Source organism: Physeter macrocephalus, chromosome 10 (genome assembly GCF_002837175.3).
Source record: "Physeter macrocephalus isolate SW-GA chromosome 10, ASM283717v5, whole genome shotgun sequence".
Taxonomy (NCBI): Eukaryota; Metazoa; Chordata; class Mammalia; order Artiodactyla; family Physeteridae; genus Physeter; species Physeter macrocephalus.
Genome location: NC_041223.1, coordinates 66002744 through 66026923, shown reverse-complemented (window position 1 = coordinate 66026923; position 24180 = coordinate 66002744). Strand labels below are relative to the sequence as shown.

Here is a 24180-nt window from a genome sequence, read left to right as displayed (position 1 = left end):
TAAACAAAAATAGACAAAAAACAAACAAAAATGAACTAAAGAATCCACGTGGGGCATTAAGCTAGTGGCTCAATCACCATACAGAAAACTACTTGAAATGCTCTCTTGCACATAAACATTTCATTACCTTTCCTAGAGAAACTGAATAAAAGCCTTCTTGAATTCACTTGGCAAAAGGCTTTATTTTCTATTTAATATGTCAAAATGAAAACAGGATAACAACGGTCTTTGTCCTTTTGTCACGGTCTTTAGTTATTTTTCTTCCAAGCTATTAAAAAAGAACAGTTAATGCACCTAAAAAAACAGTTGTGCAGTTGTTTAAAAATACTTTGCCTTTTAACCATATAACAGAGAATACATCCAGTCATTCTTAATGTGCTCAAGAATGATTTATAGTAATGTGTGGAATTGGCTTTGGATTTGAGTCTCTCAAACATTCATTAATTGAAGCACTAAGATGTAAGATTTGCCCTATTTAGTGATGGAATTTTAATTCAGAAACCATTACTTTTTAATAACATTTCACAGCCATGCAAGACTCAAATAACTTTTACATTTTATTTATTATTCCTACTGAAAACATGTGTAAAATATGATTAAAATGCATTTTGATCTGGCAGACATGAAAATTACACTGATGATGATGTAAGATGTATCTCTTTTATATTATTGTTTAGCCTCATCGGTTGGTGGAATGTACTCATAAATTTCATGGCTATCTCGATGTCACAATACTGCAAACAAATGGAAGGGATCTGAAAATCCTTATTTTACAGTTATGAACTTACTTGTGCACGCCACATATGGTGGGTCAGACGGAGCCCTGTAATACCCGTCCTCACAGTCACACCTTGGGGAGCCTTCTTTATCAGAAAAACTGTGGGTTGGACAACGAGAGCATTGAAGATCTTGAGAGGAGGATTTGTAGAACCCGCGGCCACAGGCTGGGAATGCAGAACAAAGTGAAAATAGAAACATGAGAACAAACAGACCTTCTTTAAATTTTAGTAATATGTAGCAAAGAATAAAATGTGCAATTTGGTTTCCAAATTTGCTATCACCAGACTCAATAGAAACCTAGATTCCAATAAGAAATTTCTAACATATTCTTTTGATATCTGTTGTCATGTTTCCTGGAAACTAATTATAAACCATAAGTCTCTAATTATATGAAAAAAGAAGGGACAAACATGCCCTTTAAGGTAAAATTCTGTTTAGTGTATATCAATAACCCAATTGTATAATACTGTATTTTAAAACAAAATAATAAAAACCAAATGATACAGCAAACTTGCACCTGTAGTTGGCATCAGTTCAAAGCCTAGAGCCCTAAACTAAACACAAGCATAATTTATTTAGATAAAATCTCAGGATAGTTAATTCAGGGGAACTTTGATTTCAGTAATAATTAACTTGCTTGTTGATTCCCATTAACACACTTCAAAGTTATGTTTTCTTAATCTAGTATAGCTACAAATTAAGTTTTTATGTGTGAATTTGGTTCATAGTGAAAAATATTAAACTAATTTTATTGCCTGACTAGAAATAATAGTGATGTAAAAACTGTCATCTGAAAATGATAGAAATGTATTCCCCCTCACACCCTGAAACTTTCAGAAAACTTCAAGATATAATTTCACCAATTTAAGTTCCAAGGCAGGCTGCTTTCCACTAAGCGAACTTCCTTGTTACTAAAAATAATGAAATCCTATGCATAGAAGAAACCTATTCTGCCAGAAATAAGGAGAAAGCCATCAACTACAAACAGGTGATAACTGTTTCTCCTCTGCTGGGAGAGGTTAAGATAGTCACACTAACACAGCAACTGCTCTCAGCAATGAATAGACATCTCTATCACCTTCCAGTGAAGTTGCCCTAACTCACTTAGCGACTACTTGTTATTAAATCAAGTAACCTGGAACTATTTACTATCCCCAGACATTTTACATATTTATCTTCAACTAAAATTTAGCAAGTTCAATTTTCATTATCTCAACAATTTTTAAATTAATTGATGTTACTATACATTGAATATATTAAATAGATACAATTTACCCTCCATCTTTATTAAATGAATATCTATTTAAGTTTTAGTGACCTTCAAATTTAATAGAAATTAATAAATCATATCTATAAAGAAAAATAAGTGAATATTTAACATAAATTCAATTATAACTTTTAATGTATTAGATTCAAGTTTGTTTAATGTTCTCAACTTGAGCATTATTCAGGAGCGTAATCACATTTTCACTCTTGGGTGAGAAAAACAATCCTATCTTTTTTTTTTTTTTTTTTTTTTTGTGGTACGCGGGCCATTCACTGTTGTGGCCTCTCCCGTTGCGGAGCACAGGCTCCGGACGCACAGGCTCAGTGGCCATGGCTCACGGGCCCAGGTGCTCCGCGGCATGTGGGATCCTCCCGGACCGGGGCACGAACCCGTGTCCCCTGCATCGGCAGGCGGACTCTCAACCACTGCGCCACCAGGGAAGCCTACATGCTGAATATTTAATACATAATCTGGTACAATTGAGAACTCCAAATTATCTTTTAAGCTTCAAGACTATAAGGCTGTTTTATATGAACAAGACAGGTATTTTAGATAACTAAGAAACAAAGATAGGTCATATTGTGATAGATAAGTTATAGATTTGTGAACAGAACTACCATCATCTCTTTGTAAATTATGATCCACTGCTGCCCTCAGAAGCCAGTCTGCCTTTAGTTGGCTTCCTCAATTCATACAAGAGGGAAGCACTCACAAACATATTAGGCAACGAAGTTTAATGCATCTTCACGTGTTCTTGTAGCAATTACTACAAATCTAAGACACAGAGAGAAAAAGAGCTCGATTTTGAAATAATATGAAACAAAATAACACTTTAAAATGTTTCTAAAGATACAATCTTGCCACATAAAAGAATGATCAACTGGTAGGATAAAGGATTTTGCATGCATTTCTCAGGCTGGAAATTCCTTTCTTTAAGTATGCACTGTATCTTGCCCCATGTATTATCTGTAATTCAGTGATCAGATAGAACATCCCTAACACAGAGAAGGCAATGCTTTACTCACAACCTGCAGCTTGATAACATTAAGGCCCAGAGAATTAACAAAGAAAAAGAGAGAGAGAGACAGAGAGAAGAGGAGTATGCTGAGAGTTTTTGATGATATTATGTGTATTTACTCACTTTTTACAGGGAGAGGAGTTGGGGAGCAAGGAAATGGGGGAGGAATGGCAACACAATTTAACATCCACTAGGTAAGGCTTCCAGAACTGTAGGCAGCAAACTACCTAGTGGAATCTCTAGCAATTCTCACCCTCCTGTTGCAAATAAAGGCTTTTAACCAAAGGCTTACTTCCACTTTTCCCACAAATAAGTAGGTCCATTTCTTGCTCCACTTACATGATTTGTAGAATGTATACAGTACCTAATGTAGAGAAATTTAAAACCCTTATCATTCAACTTTCAAATTTCATTAAATTCTGTTACCATTTTAGCAGATGGGAAAACAGATTTGAAGCAAAATTAACCTGAGTTCTTCAAATAATTCTGTTTGTCTAGGTTAAAACTGGATTTAGAACACAGGACTGCTGAGACTCAACCATATGCTATTGCACCAGCCTTGACTGCTGAATGAGCCAAAGTCTGGCATCTGTTCAATGGGTCTCGAAGCTTTAGCAACCCCAAAAATGAATTTTCAATGGGCCCCTATTGCCTTTTATTATACCCTTTGACTAATTTAAAGCTATTACTTTAACTTAGAAAATCGTGAAATAATATCCTAGTACACCTTACAGAAGAGATGTTAAATAGATCTCCTCAATTTCACCATGAATTTTGGCATTGTAGATGCCTGCAAAATGATGGAGTACATGTATGGCCATCATTAAATAGATAATGAGAGAAGCAATCTCGAAAAAATGTGGTCATAAAAGTCTTAACATTTTTTCTTTGAAGTACTATTCTGTTTCAGTTCAGTTAATATGGAAAATAATAAGTTGTAACAAGAGAGTTTTCACTTAACATCTAAGGAAGCTATTAATTTAGATTTATTAAAAATAAGTACAAAATCTTGGGAGCTATGGTGTGAAGAGTAAAGCCAAGAACACGAGAAGACATAACCTGTATCTCTCAGGACAGTAGTGAGCAATTGCATAGTAAAAAGTTTAGGAAGGAAGTAACAGATGCTCATAAAATTAAAATTTTAGATGAGATATCTAGATGAAATAGCTTGAGTAAAATACTCAGTGAGAGAAACTGGGGTGAAGTGATATACCTGAGATTTAACCACTTCAGGAAGACTTAGATGAGCCCTCCAGCTGCTCCCAAAAGCCTACATGGAAATAAGGGCAATTTCTCCTCTCTATATAAATGCAGCTGGTTTTCAAAAAGGTACTAGTAAAAAAGTTTTTCATGGTAAATGCCTTCTGAAACCTCAATCAAAGAGAAATTCCCTTTATACATAATGATGAAGTACATAAGAATCACTTTCTAGGAATCGTGCAATAGCAGTTTTAAAACTTTTTTCTTCCTTTGCTTTATTTCTCAATTTGTTCAACAGCATTTGAACTTAAAGCAAACTTTAATTAATATACTGTATGCACTATGGTAAAATTAGTTACAATAAGAAACATGCCATTTTAACCTCCTGCCTTTCGATGACTTTGTTTTTTTAACTGAACGTTGTTTTAAGGTAATATTTCATTGGACTGATGAAGACTGGGAATATGTATAAAATTTGTTTTCAATATTTACTTTTGTAAAAATAATATTTCACCAATTATTTTGGTAACAGTATTTTTCAGTGTTACCACAAAGGCCTGGGACTGATTCTTTGGACTGTTTTTTTCTAGCCCTCAGGGTCTTAATGAATAAAATAACATAAGTTCATTATCCTAGAGCTAAGAACCATAATCTTGTCAGATTTCATACACTGAGCAAGTTTTTGCTTAGCCAGTTGTTTAAAGGAAAAGCACCAAAGAAAAAGAAAATCTAGGAAGCACATGAAACTTCTTTTTACTGGACAGTAACAAGATTATCTACTGTAATACACCTACTAAATTATATTACAAAATATACTATATTCCAAGATCTGCTATATTGTTTACTGCAATGAAGTAACTGTAATATTATATTTAATTTCAACTATTTTTAAATAATTTGATTGTCTTATGTAACAAAATTGGTTCAAATAATATGTGGGATTTAAATTCTTAAAACACACACACACACACACACACACAAAGTGGAACAGGGTTTCCCATTTATAAGTAAATTATTTAAGAGCAACAAAATTCTGAACACAAAGATACTTAAATACATAAGAGAGTTGATACAAAAGCCTTGTATCCTGATTCTCAAACTCTCCTAACATTAGCATATTCCATAGCTGTCTTCAATGGATTTCAAGTGTTTAAGCAATGGGGTGCCAGGCCTTTGAGTATATACTTGCATGAGGCAGTCTGTGGAACAACCAGGGTACTGGTGTAACAACTCTGTGTTCTCAATGAACAATTCTAAAGGCCACTGCAAAAGCCGCAGACAAATTTCCACTCTTTAGGCTAAGCAGTTGGATGAAGTGGTATACCTCTTTTTTTTCTGATCAAGGGTGTAGATACTCAGACTTACCCTGGTGCTTTAGGTTTATGACCTACAAGGGTAAGCTTGGGGGATATCCTATCTGATTATACTTCTAAGGACCTTCTCCCACAAACTGGTTATCCCAGAAAATCCACATACTTCTAGAATTTCTCTACAGCCAAGAAAGATTCCCTCAACCATAATGGGCACATTTTTTTGGAAATCTTAAACTCCATCTTTATTTTCAGACATAACTGACCCATCCTGAACATTAAGGCACTGAAACTCCATATCTTAGTGGGCTGTCCCCCCTGACTGCACATGAGGGATGCTTTGAAAAGAGACTACTGTCTTGGCCCTATTAAAGATAACTGAGTCATTATTAAGGTTCAGATATATCTATATTTTAAAAGCTTTCCAGGTGTTTAGAATCATCATCCTGGAGGTTCTAGGACTTTTCTCGGACTATCAAAGTCTGTAAAGAACTCATGATAAAAAATATGTCCACCATAAAGTTGATGAGGGAGATAAGATTAGATATTATTGAGAATTATAATAAGTTAGAAATTTTAAAATAATCAAAAAATTAAAATTCATGAATAAGCCAATCAAAAAATAGGCAAAGAATCTGAATAGGTATTTCTATATGGGACATATACAAATGGCCAATAAACACACAAAATGAGGCTCAAGATCATTAGTCATCAGAGAAATACAACTCAAAACTACAATGACAAACCACTTATACCCAGTAGGAAGACTATTAAAAAAAAAAGACAGATAAAAGAAGTCTGGTAAGAATATGGAGGAATTAGAACTCTCATACACTGCTGTTGGGAATGTAAAATGGTGCAGCCACTTTGAAAAAAACCTGGCAAGTCCTCAAAAGTTTAAACATAGTTATCACGTTACCCAACAATTCCACTCCTCGGTATGTACCCAGGAGAAATGAAAACATTTACTGACACAAAAACTTGAACATAATTAAATGTTTATAACAGAATTATTCATAACAACCCAAAGTGTAGAAACAACCAAAATGTCCATCAACTAATAAATGAATACACACGATGGAATACTATTCAGCAATCAAAAGAAGTTAAATTCTGATACATTCTGAAAACATTGTGCCATGTGAAAGAATCCAGTCACAGAAGATCACATACTATATACTTCTGTTTATATGAAATATCCAGAATAGGCAAATCTATAGAGACAGAAAGTAGATTAGTGGTTGCTAAGAGCTGGGGTAGTGAGACCGTTAATGGGTGCAGGGTTTTTTTCTGGGGCGATGAAAATGTTCAAAAATTGATTGGTAGTGATGGTTGTACAACTCCATAACTATACTAACAAAACACTAGATTGTTAACTGTCATGGGTGAATTGTATGGTATGTGAATTTTACCTCAGTAAAGTTGTCATGTATGATAAAATCCATTGATAATGCAACTTCAAACTGAACATTTAAGTTAGCCAACATTAAGAAAAAATACCAAATTTTATCTGTTGAAAATACGTTACTTTGCCTTTCTAACACATATGCTCTATTTTCATCTATTTTTATAAAGCTACATTTAGGTTTAAAAAATTAACTGTAAATTCCCAAACAAAGGAAAATATATAAACAATATATTCTTTTTACCCATTTCTAATTTTAGAGTTTTATAAATAATAATTTATCTTTTATCTGAGGGCTAGCATTTTACTGAGTAATTTTATAACTTAAATAGATGCTTATCAATACCAAGTTATATGTAGGGGAGATAATATACAAAGTTAGTTTTCAGTGAATATATGAATAGACGTTAAACATTCTTATTTTTTACCTACATCACCTGTGCCAGACAAGGGCTGGTTTCCTTTCCCCCCAAACTCCTCCTCCAAGGAGCTAACTGACTACAACTAGACTCAGCTTCCTCAGGTCTTACTCGTTTCCAGACCTGTGATTTTAAGCACAATTAAACTTTTTCTGAAGGAATTATGTGTATGTGTCTGTGTGTAAAATATGAGGCTTTGCAGATGTTTCCGGCCACAGTTACACAGCTGCAAAGAGTTTATTAATTATGAACTATAAGTGGATTGTTCTGTAATTGAAACTTTCTGGGCTTTAATATTATTGTAGAATCTACACACATACATAGCTACGGACTCTAATGAATGCTGTTATTTTATTTATTGCAGATGGACAACTGACTTAATTTAGGCAAAGCTAGCCTGTTTCCATAGGAGCTTTCAAATATTTGTGTCATATTAATGTCTATGCTTCTACATGCAAAGGGGAAAGCACAGATTGCAGAAATAGTACTCCCACTGATCAAAGTGCTGACCTCATCTGGGATGGACAGATCCAGAATCTGTATTTTAATCCTACTGACAGTTCCTCAGTGGGAATAATTAAAAAAGTCGGCCTGAAAGCCAGACCTCCTGTCATTGACATGTTATGATTTTTCACATTGAGAATGAACAGCGGCAGGGAGGATAAAAATAAGCATGATGTAACGAGTATATTACAGTTTGTGAAGCACCATCCATGTTATCCCATAACTAACTTGTAAGAGTTTAGAAAAGAAATGATGCTGAAATATAAAGTTTGATAAGAGGTGCTCAAGTGCTGAAAATAATTTTGGGATTTTTAAAACTAAAAAGAAAAACTAATTTTGGGGCATTATAAATATATATATTATTTATTTGTGTTATTTAATTGAGTACTTCATGTTTTTTGATACTATACAGTGGAAAGGAAACATGTAAAATAATGATTTAAAAGTTTTATTTTCAGGATTTAGACTGTAAAAGGAAATAAAACAAAGCACTGTGTCAACAGTTTTTTCTTCTTTGTTAAATTAACAGTTTGAAACACGCTAGGAATTTTGCTGGAGTCTGGCATTTAAACACTCTCTACTGTACCAGAATCTCACCATAATCCTGACCTCATTACCAAAATGATTAAAAGAGGAAAAAAATGTCAAGTTAGAATATTAAAAATCTTTTTTCCTCTTATTCTCTTATTCTCAAAAGAGAACTGGATTTTAACTCAAAGAACTGTGTTCAAATCCACGCCACCACTTACTGGCATGCAATTTGGACAAAGCCATTTCACATTCTCGGCTTCGATGTCCTTGTTTCCTTGTTATTAATTACTAAGAGCTAGAGACACTAGTTTTTTTTTTTTAATTTCAATTTTCAAAAGGTTGTTTTAACAACACAGTAATTGGTTATCTAGCTGTTAAACTCTAGCACGATTGTTTTCGTTGAAATGCTATCTGTAAAAACACGTATATTTCTATCACCATCACCATCCCAAAACGGTACTTTCTAACTCACACCCACTTAGTCTTTCTGTGGTGCCTCAGCAAGAGTGTGAAAGACAGGTTCTGGAAGGGCCGTCCTGTCTCTGCGTGCATCCCTGACAGGCAGCGGCAGGCACTGTGTCAAGGATTCCTCTACTCAGTCATTCACCTCGATCTCTCCCTGTGCCATTGTTGCCAAATCCTGTGTGTGTTCTCAGAGATGTGCACATCCATTTTGGTTCATGCAGGTAAGGATCCAGAAGTGGAATTTTTAATTATGTAAATTACTTAATAGTCAACTCCCATAAAAGGAAAGATTCAAAGTGAAATCAGACCCTTCTGGATCTCATTCAATATTGTCCTCAAAGGTCTACTTTGAGATCAACCTACAGATAAAAAACATAAATTAACTATGAAGTCTCAGAATTTAGTAACCCCACTGGAAATGAACTAAAGTAATCTTAACCTTAATTCATGTCTATAGCAAAATAACATAATTATGGGGTTCCCATGGGTGAAAAACACTTAAATTAGGGGAAGTCAGCTAACCAAACTCGAATATTATATTATTTATTTGTGGTAACTAAAAAAATGTGACATTTGTGACAGAGTATTATTTTATTTTACTAAAAGATTTCCTTGAGGGCATGTCATTATGAACAAGAGGATGCAGTAAGTTCTTAAACAGTAACTGGTGTTAGGAAGATTTCAGACGGGGGATATGATTTACTCTAGCATTTAGGCCACTGTCAAGTTTATTTTTAAATATTTCTCTTATAGTTATTATAATAACATACTTTCTGTAATTTGTTTTTCTTATTCATTCTTCTTATGCTAAATTATCCTCACAGTTTTGAAAACGGCAAGAAAGGTCAGATAATATAAGCTCTATATTCAAAACATAATGTAAAATATACTAGTGAGAATTCCTCTTTTGAAATATCAAGATTCTTGTTTTAACATAATCATATTAAAAACAACAGTTCTTAAAAGATAAGGTTCATAATCTGAATTACAGACACTGTTAATTTCATCATCTAAGGTCTCACGCCAACAATCTTTTTTTTTTTTTTTTTGCGGTACGCGGGCCTCTCACTGCTGTGGCCTCTCGCTTTGCGGAGCACAGGCTCTGGACGCGCAGGCTCAGCGGCCATGGCTCACGGGCCCAGCCATTCCGCGGGATGTGGGATCTTCCCGGACCGGGGCACGAACCCGTGTGCCCTGCAGCAGCAGGCGGACTCTCCACCACTGCGCCACCAGGGAAGCCCTCACTCCAACAATCTTGACAAGGCAATACAACTTGTCCTTTATATAAATTATGAATCTGACTTCCCTCCAGCATGTTACTAGCTGTGTGACCTTTGTAAAATTGCTTAAGTTCTCTGAGCCTAGTTTTTCCATACCTAAAATAGAAAAACCTAATAATAAGACTACTTCCAAAGATTATTGTGAATTAAAGTGTATGATTCATGTGAAGAACTTAGCACAATGTCTGGTGGAGAATAAGCACTCAATAAATAGTAAACTATTATGATTATTTCACAATGTCAATTTCCATGCAAAGTTTTTATCCCACTCTGGTTTCTACCCCTGATAAACACTGAGCCACTTCCCCATTACCAGAGTGTATGCAAATAAGAAACACAAATTAATTATTAGGCAAATATGGCCATATTATGCATTCATTCTCTGACTAAGTAATTATTGTTTGCCTACTCTTTGCATTGTGCCAGGCAATAGACCAGCGCTAGCGCTAGAACTGCTGAAAGACAAATATGATGATCTCTCAATACTATATTACCTTTTGACCTAGCATCAAATCGTATGGATAATTATGTGCTTAAGCTAATTAAATTTCTGATTTTTCATAAGAAATTACTTACATAAATTATAAATATTGTACCTTAATTTGTATCTTTTACAATGCACTTAATTATCTCCTATTTCAGTGTTGAACATAGACTCAGAAGTCACCTTTCCTGCCAAAGCTGTAGCATTTCATCAATGTGAAGTGAAAAAACTACTCAGTGTAGGTAGACATGCAGGAAATGTGTGTAGGTACATATTATTGACCAATTATATTTAAACTGGAGAGCTATTTGTGGCAGTTATTGGCTTGTTTTTCAATGAGGCTAATAGTGGATCTGGCAATATCAGAATACTCTGTAAGGGCAGGTTATTTCAAGTTCAAAAGACTTCAGCTGGACAAGAAATATGTATATAAATAAAAATGTTTGAGATTTTTCTATATTTAATAAAGTGAACATTTTTAGTTAAATTCAAAGAATTAAAATCAGACTACTTTGTGGTTCATCAATAATTGGTTTTCTCCTACAATCTATTTAAAACTACATATATGTAGAAAAAGTCTGAAAGATCCATGGCCAAAATGAAAAGAATTAATTTCATCTTAATTTCTTAAAATAAAGGGCAGACCTTCCATTTTAAGCAATCTAAGGTACAGGCTTTTTACCACCAGTTTTCTGCAATCATTTCAAAAATGATTAAAATGAAATCATCAGTTAAGGCAATCTTTCTAGCTATTTTGTGGAGACTCTTTTTTTCTTATTTAGTCAGTTATAAAATATGGATCAATACTAAGTCTTGTGAAGCAAATTACCCTAAAGCAGTTGAAGGCAGTTTGAACATGTGGGGAAATAAATAATCATTTCTGTTATGTTAGAGGAAAATTTTCTGAAGATCATAAAGAAATCAGTTTACCCGAAAGCAGGACATCTTAAAAAGATGCATGAGGACAATGAGGAGATTCACTCAATCCTTAATTCTCAGAAATAAAAGAAAATAACAGGCAGAATAAGTCCTTACAACAAATGATGTTGTTGAGCCCAATCTTTTTTTCAAAACAGACATACACACACACACAAAGTGGATAGATACATACATATGCATATATGTGAGATAAACAGAATTGTTAGATAAACAGAATGGTTAGAGAGAAACAAAATAGTAAGAATTCTCTAACTGGATACCCATACTTTCCACTTCTTAATAATAGAAAACCAGTTAGTTGTTAATTTTTTTCTCTACACCAAGCCAATAATCTGATATAGTTCTATCATATCTTATCTACTTTGCAGCCACAATATTTTGCAAAAAGATAATCTTGGTACTAACAGAATATTATTTAATATGTTTCTTAATAAAGTCTTTAGAAAAAGCTGTGTTACACGTGTAAAAAGACATCTTAACTAGTTTAGTTCCTTTTTTTAAGAATAACTGACTCATCCTTTGTGAATCAATCAATCAGAAGCTTAACTCCTACGTAGAAGGCAGTACAAACTGGTCACGATTGTGGCATTAACACTGCCATAATTATTTCTTCATGTGTGTCTCCTCCAGCCCACTGTGAGCACCTCAAGGACAGGGATTATGATATTATCCATGGATCCTAAAACCACAGCACAATGCCTAGCACACAGCAGGAGGTTAACCTACATTTATTGAATGAAAGAACATTTATTCATCCTACAGCAGTATGCACCTGGTAATAGCCATCCACTTACCAAAGGTTAATTCACTGACACCACTTAAGTAAATTTTTCATAGTAATCAGATCAATGGAAATGATGTGGTACATTCTTAGTAGAATGTGGTACACTACTGACAGTTAAAGGAGAGACAGTTCAGGAGCTCAGACTCCTAAGGAATTCCCTGTTATGCTGTACAGGGAAATAACTGCTCAGCCATGTTTAGATTAATGCTCTAGATGATTTCTAAAATGATTCCATGAGAATCCTTAACATAGTAATATGAATAAGTGTATGAATGAGATGTAAAATATTTTATGAGTATAATTGAGAACATTTTCTTTGAACATGGGAGAAGGAAGTTCCAAGAAAGAGAAACTACTAAGTAGTGAATTATAAATCATAACAAAACTTTCAGTGTAGGGCTCTTTTCCAAGACAAAAATCTAAAGAATAATAGTCCCCCTCATATTCCTAAACAAGACCATTTTTCTTTAAATATATGATCTATCCAAACTCAAAACCAAGAATATTCTAGTTTTAGGTAATCTAGAATTGCCATATTCTAGAGAGTACAGAAATGCTTTCATTTCTATTAGTAATTTGGAACTAGACAGGCCACCTTTAAAATAAATTCTTGTAATTAACATTTCTATTGGAAAACACAGAAATATTACTGATATTTCTTACATTATGAAAAATGATTTCGATTTATTTCTAACTGGCTCTCTTTTAAATTTTAAAAACAATTACTATAGAGTAAACAAAAGAACTACTTTAAATACAATGGGCTATTACATCTTTTGTTTTCTTTTATTACGATCACAAACACATATATATATCCACACACCCTTCTGTACATTTGTATTATTCCATTCAGTTTCATATGTCTCAAATGAATTTGTTTTGCCTATGACCTATGGGAGGAGGGGCATGACAAAACTAAGGGTTAAAGCCTGTTTATATGCACATATAATATCTCACTGTTTTCAAGTCAAAACTTAAATTTAACAGAAAAACTGGATAAAAACATAAAGTACCTTAACATTAATGGTGATCTCAGGAAATGTAATGTCAACACTACAAAGTATCAAACTCAACACATATACGTCCCACATACATCAATTTGAAATAACTGAGAAATTCAGAAGTGAAATACTGCTTTCTCACAGAAAAGGATAATAATGTAAATGAAAAATCTGTTGAAAGTTCTTACAAGAAAAGAATAAAAAAGAATATAATGATTGATTCTATTGCTATACTAATGGCACTATAATATAATATTTTATACAGAGAGCTTATAAAGCATTAAATCTTCCTAATTAATTAGAATCAAATCATCTCAAAACCTACATAAAGGTTTGGAAATTTCAATTTATACTAATCAGAATACAGACAATAAGGAAGAAAAAAAATCAGTTCAAAGATTACATCCAAGCCAAATGGTAAAGAACATACAAAAGAAAAGCACATGACATTGTGAAGACGTGCTGTCACAGATGGAAACCAGGTGGAATAGATCAGACAATATTTTTAGAATAGACTTTTTTTTCAATATGTAAGTTGAATTACCTTTTGGGTAAATGTTCAGCTAAAGACTGATAAGAATAGTAGTTTTATGTATGTTTAAATAAACAGAATATCTAAAAGCTAAGGTGTTATTGACTCAGTCCTATGTAATTTAGGGATAATCAATATTTTTAGAATAGACTTTTTTTTTCAATATGTAAGTTGAATTACCTTTTGGGTAAATGTTCAGCTAAAGACTGATAAGAATAGTAGTTTTATGTATGTTTAAATAAACAGAATATCTAAAAGCTAAGGTGTTATTGACTCAGTCCTATGTAATTTAGGGATAATGAAGCATTGTATAAGAATTTATGACATAAAAACCTTTGTGAGTAGATGTATGCCAATGGAAAAATGAGGTATCTTATGGTTGAAAATTTTCATGTGCTTCTATTTCATGTCACCATAATGAACATAAAACCTATGGCATGATTAGACCAAGGGTGATCCTTGCCAAATGCCAAAAATTATAAAAGGAGAAAGTCCAAACCTTGTAAGAATAGGAGTATTCCTTTTGCAATTTTTGAAGATGGTTATTTTGTAGTTTAAATTAGTAGTCCTTTAAGTAAGAGGCTAAAAGGTTAAGCTTTTCAAGCTGCAGATGTTAAAGGATAACGTCTGGCCACAGTGCCAATAAAGTTCTAGGATTTTCCGAAAATGAAATTCTTCTCTTACCATACAAACAGACAGTTTTGAGTGCTATAAAATATCTTGCAAAATTAGAATTTGGAGGAAGCAGTTTTTTATTAAGAGCAGGTACATTGCTGTTTACCTGTTATCTTTATTATATCTCTGCTTTACAAATTTTCCATTTAAGTTACATCCCCAAATGGAATGCAGTTTGCCCAAACTTCTAAATAGTTTTCTGTTGTTCATGAAATGTGTTGAATACCTAACTGCAAAGTACTATGCTTGTAGTTCTAATAACTTGAGTGCTATTTAATATGGTTAGTTATACATTCTACTTTTTACATGTAATTATGATAGCTGAGTAAGTTCATATGTTAGCATTGTCTTAATATCTGTATCACAAATTTATTAATTTTTATTAAATTAATTCTTTGATTACTCTGAAATAAAGTTATATTGCCAAAGGGAATAGAGAATTCTCAAAATATACTACTCTCTTCTAAATTTTAGTACACAGACTTATAATTTAGAGTGTGCTGTTTCTTTTGTTTTTGTTTGTTTTTGTTTTTATGCGGTACGCGGGCCTCTCACTGTCGTGGCCTCTCCCGTTGCGGAGCGCAGGCTCCGGACGCGCAGGTTCAGCGGCAATGGCTCACGGGCCCAGCCGCTCCGCGGCATGTGGGATCTTCCCCGACCGGGGCACGAACCCGTGTCCCCTGCATCGGCAGGCGGACTCTCAACCACTGCGCCACCAGGGAAGCCCTAGAGTGTGCTGTTTCTTAAAAGAATTGTCAAAATAGCTGTCTAGATTAGGGTTTATATATTTGTTTCCATTCAAATATTTAGTTGTGATACATAATAATAAAATGAACAATATCTATGTATTTTGACATAGTCAATATGTACTTATAATAATTTATATTCAAAATGAAATAACAGACATATTTTCTCTATATATCATATTTAATTTTATTAAAATAATCCAAAAATTCTACTTTGTTGCTTAAATATCAAAAATCAAAAAAAAACAAATTTAACAGAAAATTCTAAAAGCAATAATCCTTAGCTTTTCTTAAAATCCAGATGCTCCATATTAGATTTTTAAGAATTTGGTGGAGAGGAAAACAGATTTGTATCAAGTAGAAAACAGAAGCCCTAACTTTTTGGAAATGCTGAATCCTACAGTTAAATTTCTTCAATCAGTACTTTGGTAGGACAGGAAACCTTGTATGCAGTAAAATACTTTAAAATTATATTTCTTTTATTCAATATAATTTGTGGAAATACTATGGAATAGTTTTTCAATCATGCCAACAATTAATCAAGAATACTTGATTCTTGATTCTCTGGAATTTGATATAACACTGATTTGTCAGCTGTTTACCACCACACAGCATTATCCCACAGTGTTACGGAGATAATTTAATTAGTGAGCTTGAATGACAGTATCAAAATTAGAGGTATTTTTAGCTCTCAGGATTCGCCAACGTCTCCAAAGTCATTTCTCTAGAATGACAAAGGGTTATGCTATATCTGTTACTCTCCCTTTTCTTCTGGTGCAGTCCCTTCTGAAGAATCACGAGCTTAACATAAGCACATCATTTACTATGGATTAATATACTGTTGTGTGTGGTTTTGCAAAAGATAAAAAAAATTACTACAAATCTCATTTTACATATTAGACTAACATATGAAGGAATAAATCCTTTTACAGCACACCTCGGTGTTTCATAAGTACTCCTATTATTAACGTTCAGAGAGAAACAGCATAACAATAAATAAAGAAGATTTTATCAAATATCAGAAGAAATAATAAGATAGTAGACTACTGAATTCCCAACCAACAGAAAGCACTAAAATAACATGGAGTCTCATAAAAGGTATTAAAATAGAGCACTATTTTTTTCTTAGATTCAAGCTCAAATTTAGAGATATTTATACTATGGAGTAAGCTCTGTGGTGCTGAACTCCTAAAGGAGATTCATTACAAATATATTTGCTAAAATTTCAACCCACACCTCCTTAGTGAAGCCATATCTGACCTCTGGTTTAGACAACTGAGCCCCTCCTCTCTCTTACCCTTCCTAAAATTAAGCACTGTAGATTCAAGATCTCTATCTTTTATCTATCTATCTATCTACCTATCTCATGCTGGGTATTATTATACCATCACCACAATCTTACAAGATAGTTATCATATTCTTCCAAGTAAATGTAACAGTGTTAACTTTATTTCCTTTACATTTCACAGCAGTTTGGTCCTTTGAAGTTTTCCTTCTGAGCATCATGCCTCACTAAGCAAGTCTCTAATACCACCCAGGATGTTGCTGTTTATGTATATTTATGTAGATTGTAATTTTCTTTGCCAAAATAGAAAATATTTGTATATGTGAATGTGTATTGATGGATAAGGAAAAGTTTATAGAACAGTAGAAGGCAGTCTTTAAAAATGCAGGCTATGGAGCCAAACACCTTGAGTTCAAACCTGAGGTTCAAATGCTAGACCTACCACTAGACCGCTGAATAGAAAACTGCCTAGGAATAGTAATAGATTTTTCCTAATATGAATGCTGTATGGGCTAAATTAAAGAACTTATAACAGTATCTAGTACATACTCAGTACTCTATACATGTCAGTTAATATAATTATCATCATTATGTTAACATAGTAAAGACAACTGTCTTTTTTTAAATTAAGATAATTTTGCTTCCACTAAAACATATAAAAACTTTTGGAATATTCTCTAACATTTTTGCAAACTATCTGTTTAACTGCATCACTATATAAATCCACTAGCTTAATGTGTGAAAGTTTCAACTTAGCAATTCCTTTAATAGTTTCAACAACTAAAGAAATCAGGTATATTAGATTCTTTAAAATGACATTATTCTAAAAAATTCTTCATTTGAAAATTAACCTATTTCCCCTTCTATTGTTTTGGTCTAGATAAACTTACTTTGTTTAGTATGTTATTTAGGTGGAGATACAACTCTACACTATACTCTACAATGAAAGGAAATATACCAAACACACAGTTCAATCTGTGTAACTTGCCATGTAATACCAAAAGAAAACAACATAAGACAGACTGATAAAAACTGAGATTTGAAAGGTTCTGATATCTCATAGGCAGCTATCATAGACGAAACATTCATTGAAAAAAAAAGAAAAAGAGAAGGAAAGGGGAAAGTAATGAAAAAACAGATTTCTATAATCATACAACTTATTTTTCAGGTCAGTTCATGAGTTTTCTTTGCTACCGTTAACAGTGATGTAAGTATCGATATACAACTTGATATCAGTCTGCTTTCCACCCACATCTGCCAAGTCTGACAATGTTTTTCTAAAGACAACTGAGAAAAATGAAAGCTACCATTCTCTTCCTTCATGACTACAAAACGAAAGAAAAATCACAGTATTTTAGAACTTCTGTTGTTAATTCTCTTAGCCCATATGCCCAATAGAACCTTCATTATAAGAGATTTATGATCTATGGCTATAGGGCAAGTTGGGGAGAAGGAGGTGGGGTCTTCTCATAATTAACAACAAGTCTGATGATAACACGGCAAAGAGAGAGAGGACACACTCCAGAAAGCAGGCCGTACCGTCAGGAGCAGTAATCAAGTAACAAACTGTGGTTTCATTTTCACATAATAACACAACACTGGTAGTCTGCAGCCAAACAACTGACATGAGATCTTTGAGAAAACACAACCTATCATGATGTATGAGAACAGAAGGCCTAAGATGTTTTTCTCACCTGTAGGAACATATGTGGCTGATTTTCTGGAAAATCGTGTCCTTCCATTATAAGATAAAGTGAAAGATTCAGGCAGACTCATACATTCTCTCCTTCCATCTTTGAGGCAGATCCTCAAAACACAAATTAATTATCCTTCCCTTTCTTATGTTCCCATCCTTTATTCCTTAGACGTCTTTGCTTTCTGAGAAAAGTAGCCCAGAGTCCTCACCACTTCTACGTTCCTAGCAATACCTGAGAGTAGTGACATCTGTCCTTTGCATTTTGCTAATAATCACCAAATAAATATCTAGAAATAATTTACTTGGGAACTACAAGGCTCCAGTATATTACAAAGTTTTCCTATCTATGGCATAGGGATGTAATTTTTAATTCTCCAGTGCAATACTTCTCAAGTGGGGGGAATTTGCCCCCGGGGAACATTTCACAATGTCTGCAGATATTTTTTTATTATGATAACTATAAGAGGGTGGTGATGTTACTGGCATCTAGTAGGCAGACATCAGAGATGCTGCTAAATCTCCTACAGGGCTCTCCAAAACAGAGGATTATCTGGCACAAAACATCAATAGTGCTGCCGTTGAGAAACCTTGCTTTACTACAAACAGGTATCTGTCAGTTTCACTCTGAGTCCTAGGCATCTCCGTGTTAAAGAAGCTCTGTCCTAACTAGGCAAAGTGAAGAAAGGATCATGGCTAGATTTTTTTTTCATATGTATACAAAAATAGAACATAATTTTGTTACAAAAGTTAGTTTTATCTTTCATAAACTTAATTTTTCTTCAACGTTCTCCAGCTAAAGCTCTAGATGATTTGCTTAGAAATTAACCTCATTTGAAACTTCTGTTAAAAAAAAAGTTTTTAAAAAACTAAAAAAAAGTGCTACATAGATTGAAGTTGACAGAACTATTGCTATTACCACTATCTATCTCTTCTATCATATCAGTGCCCCCTATTTCAAATTTCCAGCTACATATAAGTGTCTCCACTTATAAAGCCTATCCAAACCTAAAATTCAAAAGGGAAAAACAAAACAAAACAAAACAAACCCTGAACTTGTCATTCCTTCAGTAGCAGGAAACTTGGAGTTTCTACTTTCTGCTACTTCTCTTATCAAGTTAATTCCTGTCTGTTATTCTTTTGACACTCTGATCACAGCAACCCTGTGTCAAATGTTTATCACGGTACATCTTGTTTACTGTACTCTCTTGCTGTGTAGCCATTCACTTATTCATTCATTCAACAAATATTTTCAATACTTCTTATGTACTGTTTATGAGAAGAACAGTAGACATTGTGGGAAGAAAGACAGACAAATCCCTGCCCTCACAGAGCTCTCAGTCCAGCAGAAGACCAATAATTAAAGAAGCAATTCTCATAAATCATGATGTGTTCAGAAGGGGATCACTGTAGGAACTCAGATAAGTGACAGCTCTTCTGGTATAACTGAAACCTGAAGACTCAGGAAGAAATAGTCAAAGGAGCGTGGAAAGAGATTATTCACAAGGAAAGAAAGAGCAGAGAGGGAAAAGATGATGGCACATTTGAGGCAATGACAGAATGTCAATGGGCTGAGATGTAGAATACAAGTGGAAGAGAAGCAAGAGGTGAAGCTGGAAAAAAGAAGCAGGGGTAAGAGTTAAGAATTATTATTTTATTCTAAGAGGAATAGAAAGCCATTGAAGAATTTTAAGAAGAGAGTGTTCTGTCAAGGCTGGCACTTAGAAAGATCACTCTAACTACAATGGATTAGCAGGAGGCATAAAAACAGAACAGAGAAGGCTGCTGCAGTAAAACAGGTGAAAGGTAATGGTGGCCTGTAAGAGGATGCACGAGTTTGTTTATAGAGACCTGGACATTCAGGAGATCTTTGGGAGGTAGAATCAAGAGATTTTTACTAGATAGTTCCCATTCTCTACACTTACACTTTCCAACTGTCTAGCACATGCCAGCAGATTCAATATTAAAATGTTGGAAATTAAAATGCAATTTGATTTATAAGAGGTAAAAGGGTCCTCACGACATCATATGAGATAAGTAGGCAAGCAAATCTTCCTCATTGGACAGGAGGTGAAAGTGAAGGCTCAGAGAGATTAAGTAACATGCAAATTTATGTTACTAAAGAGTAAGAGTGGGCTTAGAACACAGCCATCAGTTTCTGAATCCAGTTCTGTTTCTAGTAGAGTGTTTTTCCTGGATCTAGACCTCTGCCAAAGTCGTGTGCTGCTTGGTGTATACTACTCATTCTGGCATATGATTACTGTCAAGTATAATTTTCTAATCATTTCATTAGTGTATATGTATATTCACTAATCATTACAAACAGAAATGAAAATAAGAGCATAAACTCTTATTATATTGAACATAACTGGATGAATAAAATCATAAATAGACATCTATATTAATATAAGTAATATGGGAAGACGATATCTATCAGCATTGCCCAGGTTAAAATTATGTTTCACATGGGTTGGCTGGCATGATTGGAACATAAATATTTAATGAATTATAAAAATCAAATTTGCCTTCATGCAAGTTCACTCTAAACGCACATTAACTCCGGAGAAGCAAAAAACGTTGAATTGCTTCTTTCTCCAAAACATGATTTTTCTTTCCATTTAGTTGCATTTGACAAGTAATCCTATAAGATGCTCTACATTTTCAGCCCGAAATTTAACTCCAAAAACTATAATTAGTCAATTTCTATCATGAAATATGAAGACTTGAGTCATAGTTTAATAACTTAATGTTAGGGCATTATAATTACTTTTCTTAGTGGATATAACTACCAGTTACTCATATATAAATTTTACTTTGGCTATGGTAGGCAATAATAGCCTTATATTTAAAAAAATCTAAAAGATAAAAGAATACATTTTAAAAAGTGATTATTTTAGAAACATATAAAATGTGTGAAAAGGAGGAAGTCAAACACTTTATATGGAAGGTGATTATATTATTTATCATCCAAACCAGGACCTTTTCAAGAGTGAAAGGGGAGCTATTAATAACAACAGAATGAGTGTCACCTTAATCACTAGAATGAGATGACAACAAAGGGAAATGGCCTTTCTAAGAGTTCCTGAAATTACAATGATGAGACGCTCCGTAAAATTCACTTTTGTATGCAACTAAAATAACTAAATAACCTAGACATACATCAAGGTTCTGAAATCTGGAGATTCTGGAAATTATAACAGTCAGCCCCTCTGCCAATATTTTTTATTTTATTTTATTTTTTTAAAGAAATTCTATGTTTTATTTTTAAAAATTTTATTTTATATCTACCAATATTTTTAGAAGTGAGTTAGAATCAATATATTTCACAATAACAACCTGCTTAAAACTGAGTTTAAAACTGTAAGAAGTTTTTGTTGCTGTTTATGTTTAACCTTCCTGCACACTAACTATAGAACCCTGGTTTAGTGCTAAGAACCTGAATATCTTGCCACAGTCAGCAAACAGATTTCAATCTCCAATAACATTTTTAAAATCTATTATTATTTCCACTTGAATCTTTTCAATCTATAAGAACAGTATCCAATTAACTTTGAAAAGCAAAGCTTAGTTGCCAAACTAATCAAACCCTATTATACCTTCTCATAATTCTTGCACTTCAGTTCCAAACTGTCACAGGACAAAGCAAATATTTTGGTAGGAGCAAAGAAAAATACTTTAACTCAAACTATTAAGGTGTGAGCTATGAACAATAACCACTTACAATATATAATACAAAAGCAATATGCTACCACAAAAGCATTCCTCCACAGATACTAGACATTTTAATCCATCTCTGCAAAGAACAGGAGGTATTAAAGGGTTGAAACAGAAACTGAATTTTTAAAGATGGCTGGAGAAAGAAATATCCATTAGTAAGCAGCATTCTCACTGGGATTGCATTTCTTGAATATTCTCCATCAAGGAGATTAGAATATCAGTTTTTACACTTTAGTCCAGGAAAGTGATAGTCTGAAATTAGAGCTGCTAAAAACAGGTAGGTACTGTGAAATTCAAGGAAATGTTACATCAAGAAGCTAAAGGAACGAAAAAAGGATAAAATTCTCTTTATCCTTACAAAATTGGCACATTATTCCAAGTGAGGTAACAGGCAGAATCTCACAGCAGATTAAAAGGAATTTGAGGACAAATGTTTCATTCAGTAGGCCTTTCTATATAGCAGATAACTTTCCACCCAGTAAAGAAAAGCCTTGTCTTTTATTAACTCCATTTGAAGGTTTGTGTTACTATATAAAACCCCTCTTTTTTCACTTATTCCTGAATGTATTGGCAAGAACTGCTACATCATTCATACTTATAAAATTCAACGTGGCAGGTGGTCCTTAATTTTTCACTGTAACTATTAAAAGCTCTGCGGAAGGTGACTGTCTTGTTTCCATTTGCTTTTCATGTGTTTTGGTTAACATTAAAGCATTGCCTCCTGAACATTTTCAGATCATCCTCTTAAATATAATGAAATCCTCTTTAGCAAAAACACATAGCCGATTTTTCTGAAAATTTTTACTGTTCTAGTCACAGGTATATTCATTTCAAAGGATCATATTTATTACTTACAAATTCATCCACTTTCAGTGCTTCATGCATAACTGTCCTTGACAACATAATTACAAATTGAGAAAATTCTAAGGTGATAAATTTTAAGTTAAAAGTAAAATAAGCAATAAAACAAGTTATTCTTTTAAGTTATTAGATAGTTAAATGATACATATCTCATTTTCACAAGTCGAGAACTGAACATAAATGGTGGGGAACACAGGTAAGACCTAATATAATATGCCTTTAAAAGATCATATTGGGTTTTACTACCTTCTCTGAAACAAACTAAAGACTTTTATTTTAGAAAATCCTTTTCATTTCAAAATATGTCCTTAAAAAGTAGGACCTTTCAGTCTGATTTATTTTGTAGGGCAAATAAAGCTGCTTCTTTTGGTATTGTGATTATTAACACATGTATTTAGTAATTCTCACAACTGGTTAATTAATAAACATTAGCAAATTAATTACAAATTAAATTGAATTCATCACAAATTAAATCACAAATTAAAAAGCTTAGAAACTTTATATCAAAGGCTGATGGAACCAATGAGCTAATAAGTCAGGAGAAAAGATAATTACATTCTGGAATTCTGAGACAGGGTACTCTGTACCCCTTCCCCCTCCCCTCTCCCCATCCCTGTCCTTTTTCCTTATACCCTGTGATCCTCTCATCCCAATTCTTCTGCTCCATCTTTTGGAGAGATAAACTGATAGCATCTCTCCATCTGTCAACAAGCACAGCCATACTTAAGCCATCATCATCAATCAGAATTTTTTCATTTCCCAGTCACTAACTCTGATATTTCCCACTTTGATCTCAGCCTTGAATCTTCTTCCTTTCCTACATTATTCCTGCTTTCTATGTCCTTCTCCTTCAAGGACCCTAGACAATCATTTCCCACTGCATTTGGAAACATTGTTCCAAACATTACTAAGAATTACACAAAAAGGATTTATCTTAAAGTCAGCTTTGCACATTCGATCAATCAAATAAGTTTAGGAAACTTTGGATAGAAAAAGTCTTTAATGCCAACCTCTCAAAGGTTTTGTCTCATATCGTTAACTCTCCAGCAGAGAATAAGAACCCTTTTAATGTGGACCATCCAAGTAACTAAATAGATAAACTTTTATCCATTCTGCTAACAAGCTTACTTTGTCTTGGTTTTCTTTTCTGCACAACAGCCATTTTCTCACTTGACCATTCATTCCTTAGCTCACTTGAATTTGGTTTCTGCCCTCACAACCATCTAGATGATGGAATGAGATGTTACTTACCCCCATATGGTTCCTTCTGAAAAACTCTCCCAC

At 33.6% G+C, this 24180-nt stretch overlaps 1 protein-coding gene across 5 annotated transcripts in view; it reads right to left on the bottom strand.

The window, feature by feature from the left end:
• The window catches only part of EPHA7 (EPH receptor A7), a 169030-nt gene that overhangs the window by 108814 nt on the left and 36036 nt on the right, over positions 1 to 24180 (bottom strand). For all 5 annotated transcript variants that reach the window (XM_024119351.3, XM_055087617.1, XM_055087618.1 and 2 more), the window contains exon 4: positions 789 to 944. In XM_024119351.3, coding sequence (XP_023975119.1) covers positions 789 to 944 — 156 coding nt within the window. The remainder of the gene's footprint in view (positions 1 to 788; positions 945 to 24180) is intronic.